General features: G+C 30.8%; 1 protein-coding gene and 1 long non-coding RNA gene across 2 annotated transcripts; one reads left to right on the forward strand and one right to left on the reverse strand.

Moving 5' to 3' along the window:
* The first annotated feature begins 49 nt into the window (after window positions 1-49).
* On the forward strand, window positions 50-1,446 carry LOC112422443 (uncharacterized). The gene is made up of 6 exons (XR_005642228.1): window positions 50-365; window positions 589-753; window positions 854-958; window positions 1,045-1,114; window positions 1,203-1,298; window positions 1,399-1,446. It is a non-coding gene; the product is annotated as an uncharacterized lncRNA (long non-coding RNA).
* Window positions 1,447-8,160: 6,714 nt separating this feature from the next.
* LOC11414479 (protein IMPAIRED IN BABA-INDUCED STERILITY 1) lies at window positions 8,161-11,037 on the reverse strand. Its single transcript, XM_024785452.1, has 5 exons — window positions 10,693-11,037; window positions 9,378-9,662; window positions 8,929-9,246; window positions 8,440-8,667; window positions 8,161-8,262 (listed from the first exon to the last, which is right to left on the reverse strand). The coding sequence occupies exons 1-5, from the start codon at window positions 11,035-11,037 to the stop codon at window positions 8,161-8,163; spliced, it is 1,278 nt and encodes a 425-aa protein (XP_024641220.1).
* Window positions 11,038-11,449: the final 412 nt, after the last annotated feature.

Consider the following 11,449-nt stretch of genomic DNA (forward strand, 5'->3'; position numbering starts at 1 on the left):
TTAATTTCATAGGTTCAAAATTTGTTTGATTGATCCTCTTATCTTTTTTTTTTGTAGTGAAACATTAATAATAATTCGAGATGATTTGGTAATTTTATAATTGTAAGTAGCCATCAAGCCTATCTAGCATTCCACTCAAGCATTTTTGGGTATATAAAATTACAAATATTAGTCTGATGTGAGTTGCTGCACCAAATCACTAGATCACTAGCTTATATATATATATAGGACCACCTCAATTATAGTGTCTGATTTGAGTTGCTGATGAGAATGAATTTTTTTACCGCCCAACAAGAGATATTATGGAGCTGTGTCTAAAGACAGAAGATTTATGCCTCACGATTCTACGAATATGGGTGGTGTAGGTACATTTTCACCCTTATTTATGCCTCTGTCTGTGCTTGAAAGTAGATAGATCATTAAAGAAAATATCTCTGTTTGTGCCTATATGAAAAGTTAGTGTGTATAATCACATTCTAAATTGTTTATAGCAGGTTTTTGTTCATTCAAATGTCACTTTGCCCTGCTGTTTGTTTGTTTACTGCCTTGTACATGTTCAGATTTTGAATTGTTTTTTTAATATTTTAGGTATATGGAACGCCTCTATACTCAATTGGGAAATATTGATGTTTATGGTTTCGTTGATCCATTTTTCATTCACGCGGAAAATGACCAAGAAAGTTCTCGGTCTCATATGACCGCAAAGATGTTCGAGGTTAACAAAACTTGTTATTTTGCACCTTACCTGAAAAAGTAAGTGTATTTGATCTTCATAGTATTATTTCTCTATAGTTCATCACATATACTAGAAAGCCCTAAAGTTAACAAAACTTTTTTTTTGTTTCCAATGTAGTCGCCATTGGCAATTGCTTATTATTGAACGAGAAAAATAAAATGTCGTTTTCTTATGTTCGATGGGTTGGAAGCCAGATAAATATCTTGTGCAAATTGTTAATTCGTAAGTATATATATTTAACTAATTAGATGTAATTTAATAAAGATTTTTCACACATCAATTTATATGAATGTATTTTATTATTGTAGTGCTAAAGAATGGTATAACAAGTTGAGTGGTGTTAGAAAGACGAGAAAGCCAACATGGGAGATTCCCACAGTAAGTTAAAAATTAAATTCATACAATATTATAACTTTTATATATATGATATTTACTCAATATAATTTCATATTAATGACAACTGTAGTGTCAAAGACAACATTTCAATTACTAGTGTGGCTACTTTATAATGATACATATGCTGAACATTGTATCAGCTGGCATTACCGACTCATGGAATATGGTGTGTAACTAAATATTACAACTTTTGTGTTATTTCTTAATGTATTTTTAAAGCTAATTTCTAATTCTAATATGTTATCGTAACTTTTTTTTTTCTTCAGATTTTTGGAGACGAAACTCCGTTTACTGATGATGAAATGACAAAAGTTCAAGAACGTTGTGCAAGTTTGATTTTGGAAAGAGTTGATGTAATTTAATTATGTCAATAACTATGCTTTGAAACAATGTTTAACTTTTGTTTAATTTTATGATATTGTAACTTTGAATTTGTTTGATATTGTAACAATGACATGTCTGATATGAAATTTGCATATTAGTTGCTAAGTTTATGAAATTTTTGGTTATTATATTAAATTCTGCACTATAATCATGTTTAAAAAAAAAAAATAGAGAGAGATTTTAAATGGGTTGAACAGATTTAAAATCTAGATTTTTTATGCCCTTGTTTACCCTTTTTAGTGGGTTTATCCGATTTAAATTAAATGGTTTTAGATCGGTTCAACCGATTTAAATTAAACGATTTTAAATCGGGTAAAGGGGGCAGACTTAAAAACAAAGATAGTTTTTTACATCGGCCACCTATAAGTCGGATGGTCACCCGATTTAAAAAGTCAAATTCACCTGATTTAAAAAGTGTTTTCTGCACTAGTGTTTATTCCCTATAAAAAATTTCTATAAACATTCTTAGTCTCTAAAATGCTTAAGAAAAATGTCACAGAGACTAAAAAGTGTGATTTTATTTTATAGGGATTAAAAACAAAACTGTGAATATTTATAGGGACTAAAAACTTAATTAATGCTTACTATATAAAAACATGATCATCACAATGTAATGTTCATGCACTATATCAAAAATATATTTATCACATTTAAAGGAAACCGATTGCACTTAGTTAAATAAAAAATATCAAGTTAATTATTGTTATTGACTAAGCATGGCATCATCAAATTCCAACATGAACGAGAGTGAGCCACAAGCAAAACAAGTTGTTGTAATCCCACCTGCACCACCTGCTCAAGAAGAGAATATCAATTGCATTGTCTACGACTTCAATCTTTGGAAGGTTGTGTTAGCTTTTCTCAACATTATGGTATTGAAATTGATTTATGAGCTTTTAATTCTCAACAATGGTGCTGCCTCATCTCCTTCTTCTAACCATTAGAAGGAAGATTATCTATCAAATACAACACTTCAAGTCATTTTCCTTCATTTGTAATTTTTTTTGTTTTTGTTTTTAATTTCATGTATCTCATTATATCATCATTAATCAAAGAAGATGTTGCATTAAATATTTTATTACTGCTTGAAAGGAAAAAAAAAAGATTGCACTTAGTTAAACAAACTACAAAAAACTTAATAATCAAATTATATCAAACTATTGACATGCAATGATAAAAGAGTAAAATGTTCATACATTATATCAAAACATAATCAACACAATAGTTTGAACTTAATCAAAAACATATCAATGTTAATTACTTCGTACAATTTTATTAAAACAAACATAGTATGCACATTATATCAAAATAAAATCATCACAGTGAAATGTTCATACATTGTGTTAAAAGTAATCATCACACTTAAAAGTAATTTACTTCATTTAATCAAACACAAATTAAAATAATTTTAAAATCATATTATTAGATCAAAACACCTTAAACAAGTGAAATGTTCATACATTATATCAAAATATAATTGACACAATAGTTAATATATTTAATCAACAATATATCCATGTTAATATCGTCAAACGATTCTATTGAATAATTATTTAAAGCTTCTCAATGCAACATCAACAACAACAAAAATTACATGTCATACCATAATTGCACACTTTGTGGCAACAACAAGCAAAACAATTTGCTCAAAAAAAAAAAAAAAAACAAGCAAAACAAATATTAGAGAAGCAAAACAAATAAAAGAAAAAAGATAATATATTTTATAAAAAATCATAAATAAGAGTTTTAAGATTGTACAAACTCTAAGTATCATCTTCATAAATCTAGAAATAGTCTTCGATGTTCACTTTATACCTTGAAAATTTTAATTGATTTTAGATATATGTCGAAAACAAAATAAATCCATATATCATAAGATATCAACTTTAGAGAAATGGTATTTGTACCAAGATAACTTTTGGAACAACTTTTTTCCTTCTACTTTTGGAATAAAAACAATAGAGAAAAATAAGAAGAGAGTAAGAACACAACTAGTCGGAGTACCCATTGCACGGGACAACTAAATTATTCAATATCATAAAAGTTTGTCATGTATTGTTCTACCTTGTGTAGTGCTATTATGTTTTTTGTTGTCATGTGTTGTTTCATCTGTAAAAAAAAATATGTATGGGACAAAATAACACAATACAGAGTGGTATAAACAAAATTTTAAGGTATCGAACATTTTTTGTTGTCTTGTACGTTTGATGGACAAAATGCTATTTTGGTATTTTAAACAATGTATATTCAGGACAAAAATTTGTGTCGTAGTTTAGTAAGAGACAAAATTTTAGTTTTTGTCGGGTCCTTTGTCCCCCGATTTGTCCAGTCCATGAACAATTTTACAAACAAACATAGTACAATTATAGTTGTTTTGTCTAATTACTTTATTCTTTAACAAATCAAAACACCATAGTCTCTCTTTGTTCTCCAAAGTCCAAACCTTGATTTTCTTAATCTTTTTAATTTATTTTTATTTTCCTTATTCATTTAACTTTATATGAAAGTTTGTTTTTCGTTAAATCAACCTTTTGATTTTATGATTTGGTGGTGCTTCAAACACTAAAAAACAAACGTTAGAAAATGTGTTGAATTGCAAGGTAGATAAAGGAAAAGCAAGATTGTTTCTAGTGTTTTATGAGCCTTAGTCATATTATGAGAAAATGGTCCCTTACATTATACATCATAAACTTTTTTTTTGGCCTTTGTTGTGTTTTTATTAGCTCTTCATTTCAATTCTTTTCGCTTTTCATTACTAGATATATGTTATTTTAGGCAACATCGTAAAATAAATCAAATACTCAATAGAAACCGAAACAAAACAAAAAACTCGTAAAAATAGATAACAATAGCACAAATAAAGTAGACTGAAAATTCTAGCACATGAGAATAATATCACAAAAACAAGAATATCAACACTTAATTAATTAAATTTTAGCCTTTTGGATGCATAATTCTCCAATATTAAACCCATAGCAACAATTATACTTGATACAAAACCAGCGTTACTTTTTAGAGGAACCAAAGATACAAGAACTCCTTTATATGTTACAAGAACATCATTCCTCATTTTATATGCTACAACTACAAGTAACTCCATCAAGTTCATTGTGACAGTGTGCCTCCAATGAGGAATTTAAGCATGCTTAATCACTTATTTAAATAATTTTATCACACTTATGATAAGAAATTGCCTCACAGAAATTAATGAGACATGCGTTAATTTTGACGGTTGATATCTCAACTATGTGACACCCAAAAATATTGTGTGTCAAATGCATCTCATCCTATATATTATTGATAAAAAAGAAAAACAAAACAAAAAAAAGGTTGGGTGGGCCGCATGATCCTAATTGTGTCTCACGGCGTGTTTCTTGATCATGAATGTCCCTTACATGATCTTGCATTATCAAATTCAATTATGCAATGCTTTCAATCAATCCATGAAAGTTGACATTATTGTATTAATATAATTTATTTTTTAGGATAGTCTTAAGGAAAGATTAAGATTTATTTCTCAAGTAGCTCATTTTCAACTAAAATATCATTTGTTTTGTTATGAAGAGTCTTCCAATTTCTTGGATAATAAATATCACCAATATTTTTATAATTAGTGAAGCAAATTATTATGAACAAGGGCTCAAAAAAATATCATCAATTTCTTGCATGATAAATTTCTTGGCACAATATTAGGAACAACATGCCCAATTTTTTTTGTAAGAGGGTGTATATAGAAAGCTATGTTTAATATTTGAGTATATATAGCAAATCACACCAAAACATTAACAAACTTCAGTCCAGTATAATCTGGGGCCTTTTGATGCCATTTTCTAAATATACCCCCAATATTCCAAGTCTAGCTATATACACTTCACCCCTATAAAAAATTTTGGACCCCTAACAGCATGGGCCCCAGGCCATTGAACCTCGGCCTATGCCTAGGGCCGGCCCTGAGGAAAAAGTTGAGAGTCCTCTGTTTCTTGGTTGATGTTATTAGTAAAACTATACATTCAAGTTCAACTTTGTAAATAAAACATCGATACATGTAAACATAGTAGTGACCATAGTCATAACTCTTTGTTATCGTTGATTAATTGTATAGTTCAAATGTGAAATATTTCAAAATGATGTGATTATTTTTTGTACGACTATCTTTTTATGTGAAAATAAAAAAGAGAGATGCAATTGAGAGATAAAAAATCTAGAAATAAATCAATTCTTTTAACCATTACATTTTGCATTTTTGGTATGAGACATGTATAATCCAATATTTTAGTGTAAATTCAGCTTATGACAGAAGAATATGAACATGTAATTCTTGTGATCTAAAGGAGGGTTGTGTATCAACAAGATGTCAAGATAGGCCAATTCATAAGCTAAAAGTTTAGATGCTGCGAACAAATATCATGATTGGCCATAATTTCCTTTCAAGCACCCTTTTAGAGGTTAGAATCATCCCACTCATGTCATCATTGAATCATATATCTGTAAACCACAAATCAATTCAATTTTTCAATAAGTACTATGAGTTAACCTGTAATGTAAGCAACAATAACTTCTAATTTACTTCCAAAGGACACAGACCTAGAAAAGAATACCAAACACGACACCGACACATTTATACTAGTGAATGTAATTACATATATCGATGTCAAACACCAAACACACCTTTAATAAGAAGTGTCTGTCTACATATAAATAAATAAAAAGTATAGAGAGACAAGTAGCATGCATAGTTACTAAATTAGACGTCGATATAGTACCCTAACATAAGTCCAAAAGGTAAATAAGTCTAATCATGTAATATTATTTCAAAACATGTGAAATTTTGTGTCACTAACTTATGTATCTATAACATTGTCCCAAATAAATAACTCACTCCCTAATAAAATATAAACAAAATTTGATACATCTAAGTTGTAATGCAAAAATTGACTATTTTATTTTATCCTAACTAATGGTAGTACACTAAAAACGTGCTTCATAATATAGGTAATGAAGTTGAACTTTTAAACGTGATTAACAAGAGTAAATGTGAATAACTAAATATTTCAATAAGTTTGCAAGTGGTTAATTTTACTTATATTTTGGTACGGATGAAGTATATCATTTACCTCTTCCAAATCTTGATTTACGAGCTGCACGCCGCACACCGTCATTCCAATATGCACCTATTTCTTCTTTTTGGGCCTGAAATTATTTTTAGTAATGAAAACAAGATATAATTTGATACATATATAATATAAAAATACATATCTTAAGCTATTTATTAAATAAGAAAAAGAGAGTAACTTTTGCACGCACATGTATGATTGAATCATGGAGATAATATATTTACCTGTGTATTCATTAGTTCCTTAGGATCAAAATCCATTGAAACCCTTTGATTAGGTAAATCATATGTTCCTTTTGCAAAGTTAGGATCCAATGCACTAATTTTACTTCTTGATCCATCTGATAGTGTTGATGACGCATCTTGTTTTCTTCTTTTTGTCCATGAAAAATCATTAGACACCCCTTTGACATTTACTGGTACACTATAGCCATTACCATCAGCAACATTCAACTTTTGAGAAGTCTCTAACATTGCATTCATTGAAGTCTTTGAGTGATCTTTGTGCATAGTATCTCCTTTTCCCTTTGGAAGATTTGCTTTACCATCATCTTTTCTAGCATTTTGAGAAATATTCTGCGTTTCGATGGCAAAAAAATTAAGATGAGTAAATATAAGTAATAGTACTCTCTCTGGTCTCAAATATAAACAAAAAAGTCTATTTATTTTGTCAAAGTTTAGACCAAATACATAGGAATGAGTAGTACCTCTTTTGAAGTTGATTTAACAAAATTGTTGTGGTCATGGAAAGCTTTAGAGACCCGTCTTTGTTTTTGTTGCCTTCTAGATGTCGCAGCCTCTCGCATTTTATCGCTGGACTTTTTCCTGTGAGAGATTTTCTAGACTTCAGTTACAAAATCATGAAGTAAAATGTCGAGTTTTGTTGGAAGCTACAATCGGGTAAACTACAACAACAATCAAGCCTTATTCGGCCAGGCAAGATTGATTACATAAATCAAACGATGTTTGATCACATAAAATATCCACTTTAAATTACTAGTTTAATTCAGATACTTTTAAAACATCAACCCTTGTTCAAAGTAGAAAAATACAAAAAACTCATACAAAGATCACTCGGTATTTGATTTCAAAGTTCGACCAATTGAATGTACGTCTCTGACGGTAGAGCGAATTTAGCACCTTTCTATTATTCATGTTTAATGTTTACAAAGTACAATTTGTGTTTATGTACTACACTCCGGTTAACGAGATTAACTGGATCGAGTGACCTGCCCACTTTTTAGTAAACTACGAGTCATATCCAACAAATACCTAAATCTAGACACGGTTATTCAAAACTATAAGACATATTTGAGTATAGAAATGATATTAAACAAAATGTTCACTCCAATTCTTCTATAAACTTAAGTTTTTTTTTTCTTCCATAAGCAAGACATTCAGTATTAAAAAAAAAACTACAATTTGGGAATCACGCTCAAAGCAAGAGAAATATTTAATTATATAAATAGCTATCTACATGATAAATTTTTTTTAAAATTTTTTTTTTTATGACTAATAAAGACCGTAAAATTTACCTGGATGTATCTTCATGACCTTTAGCATCCATTTCTTTGCTGGGTGTATACTTTGGCAGGTTTGATGGATTACAAGCAAATGGCATTGTGTTGAAGTACTATAAAGGACATACCATGATACATATAGTTAGAAATCAAACCTTATTTTATACACAATTGTACTATAGTGATTAAACATCACAATAAATTTACATGTTTGGAATGATGATATAAATAATGAAGGTAATTTTTCTACTACCAAACAAGAATCTTATTGAAAAGGCAAAGGAATCAACCTCAGATATTAGAGCCGAGGAGGCGGTTCCACGCTTGCTAGGATCAATAGACAGTAAAGTCTCGAGTAAACCTATGGTCGATTCAGGAAAATCAATGCACCTCTCTCGAAGAGAGCTTTCGTAATTAGTCTGAGGTTTGAACATTGTTGCATGAGGAAGCTTGGTCTTTTTCCAAAACTCCTCAGGTGGAGAACCACACAGTTTGAAAATTTTGTGTAATTGTTCAACCTATACAATCAAGAAAAACATAAATCATGTTAAAATGCAGAAGTAAATTTAAGAGTTAGTGTACCACAAGTAAATTTTCACCATTCAACAAAAATTCGTTCACATATAAAGTAATCTAAAGAAAATGTTAGCCTTTCTAATTAACAAATGGTTAAAACAATAACCAAACGATTGAGCTCAAGTGGTTAATAAGTCTCAGATAAGAACAAATCGTTTGGAAGACTCCGAGTTTAAATTTTGGCCGAACTTTTAGATTATTACCTCAGTTCTCCCCTTAAGAATAGGCTTTCCAAGAAAAAGTTCTGCAAATACACATCCAACACTCCAAAGATCGACTGATACTCCATAGTTGGTTGCTCCCATCAAGAGCTCAGGAGGACGATACCATAGAGTTACGACACGACTTGTTAAAGGGTGCTTATTGTTAGGACTAATTGAGTTTGCCAATCCAAAATCAGCTATCTTAAGAACACCTTCATTGTTCAACAAGATATTTGATACTTTGATGTCTCTATGCATGATTCCACGTACATGACAATGCTCAAGTCCGCTTAATAGTTGTCTCATGTAGCATTTTATCTGCGGCGAAGAAAAATTATGCATGAAATGTAACTAGATAATTTGTGTTGGACACATAGAATTAGATTGAACTTGTCGAAAAAAGATTAGGCACCATGAACTACGAAGTCGGTGAAAACATGATAACAAACCTGTGCATCGGTGAAAACAATGTCAGAACGAGATACAAGACCAGCAAGATCATGTTCCATGTATTCAAACACAAGGTATATGCTATTTGACATTCGAGAAGTAATTATTCCTTCCAACTTCATTATGTTTGGATGGTCAAGCCTCCTTAAAATTGTTATTTCCCTTGCCATGAACCTTATGCTCTCGGCTTGGAAAGTGTCAAACCGCACTTTTTTTAGAGCAAACATTTTTCCAGTTTCAACTTCACGCGCTCGGAACACACTGCTATATGTACCTTGTCCAATCTGTAGAAGTGGAATACATTTAAGTAGACATGTCATTAATGATTTAAACCAAAAAAATGTAAGAATTTGAACACATGAAACTTAGCTTGCTAACAGAGTTATGTACAAGCTTGATACTAACCTATGAAAATGCGACACTGACACTAGACACATAGACATAGATAATAATTTGAGAAATAAGAAGTGATTGAATGTAATTACATGTGCTATGTATGTGTCCGACATTAACACATGACAGACACTGGACATGTCTTCAACGGTCGATGATACTTAATTGCTAACTCGTGGCGAGCTTGTTCACCGGTCTAAAGTTAAATTGATAGTCTTCGTAAAACTTATTTATACAACTAGTTTATAGTTATTCAACTCATTCTTTTCAACTTGAATGACCACAAAGATAGATCAAAAAGGATAAAGCAAGAGAAAAATGGCATGAAAGAAAATGACATTTCTTTATAAAGACTAGTACACATGAACTTATTCAACAAAATTTACTCCAAAGTTAAAAAAATTAAAATCCGAAAATGAATTGTCCCACTAAAATTTGGTCAACATTCAAAACTAGTATTCCCTTAACTATATTCCAATTTCCACCAATGTCATTATTGATGGAACCACATTTCCTAAAACAACTTATGAACTTATAACTCATATGATTGATCTTTATGGAGTTAGTTAAAGCAATATTATGCATTTATAAAGCAATATTATGCATTTGTATTGAGTTTGAAACAACTTATCATTATTAAATAGAAAAAGAACCAATTGTAGTTGTCACATATGGTTGAACATTTCGCTCGCACGTGCTATGACTTGGGTTTATATTCGGAATTCCACAATCGGTATAATATACATAAATTCTTCTATAAATCATCAATGATGTTGGTGATTCTCCATGACCTGGCATGATGTGTGCCTCACCTGTCCTAAAATATTTCCAACTTTTCGAAAGAAAATTTTAACTTTTAGGACAAAAATTCGAAAACTTTTGTCCTAGAAATTAATGGTACAACGCAATAATAAGTAGTACCTTATCTAACTTTTGATAAGCATCAGCTTTGAGAGGGATCCAACCTTGAACAGCTTCAGCTGCAGAAGCTGTAAGCCAAGGAGGCCAACCAGCAGCATTTTGTTCAGCTTCAACATATCTTTGTGTAAAACCAATTCTAAAGCTGAATGAGCCACTACTTTTTTTTGAGTTATTTTTCTTTAACTTGCTATTCTTATTTTCATGTAATGATGATTTAGAATTTGAATCCAAAACCACCAAACCAGAATGACCCTTTGAAGAAGGAACAACCTCTACAATTTCTCCGACGATCGGTGCCGGAGAAATATTCCCCGCCACAGCATGTTTTGAACCAATGCAACCCATTTAAGGTTTAGAAAAAGAAAAAAAATGGGTGTTGGTGATTGTAGGGGAGATTTCCCCCTACATCAACACCCTCCAATGCGGTCGGTGCACTCAGATCAAAGGGATTTCACAGAAGAAGATGATGAGGACAAATTGAAAACAAGGGCATTTGAAATTTCAGGGAAAATTGCACCTTGCTTGTGGAACAAACAACCCTTTCCCCTGTTTTTCTCTTTCCTCCTCTGTTTTTCTCTCTCTTCCCCTGTTTATCTCTTTGTCTCTATTTTTGTGCTATTTGATTCAATTTTGTTGTTGTTTTGTTTTCTGCAACTGAATATGTGTAAGATCCGTTGATAATTGAAGGGTGGAGGTTTTTCAATACCGAAAAATATGGAACAGAATTGGTTCTTTTCATTATTACTATTATTTTGAA

Source organism: Medicago truncatula, chromosome 6, assembly GCF_003473485.1.
Source record: "Medicago truncatula cultivar Jemalong A17 chromosome 6, MtrunA17r5.0-ANR, whole genome shotgun sequence".
Classification (NCBI taxonomy): domain Eukaryota; kingdom Viridiplantae; phylum Streptophyta; class Magnoliopsida; order Fabales; family Fabaceae; genus Medicago; species Medicago truncatula.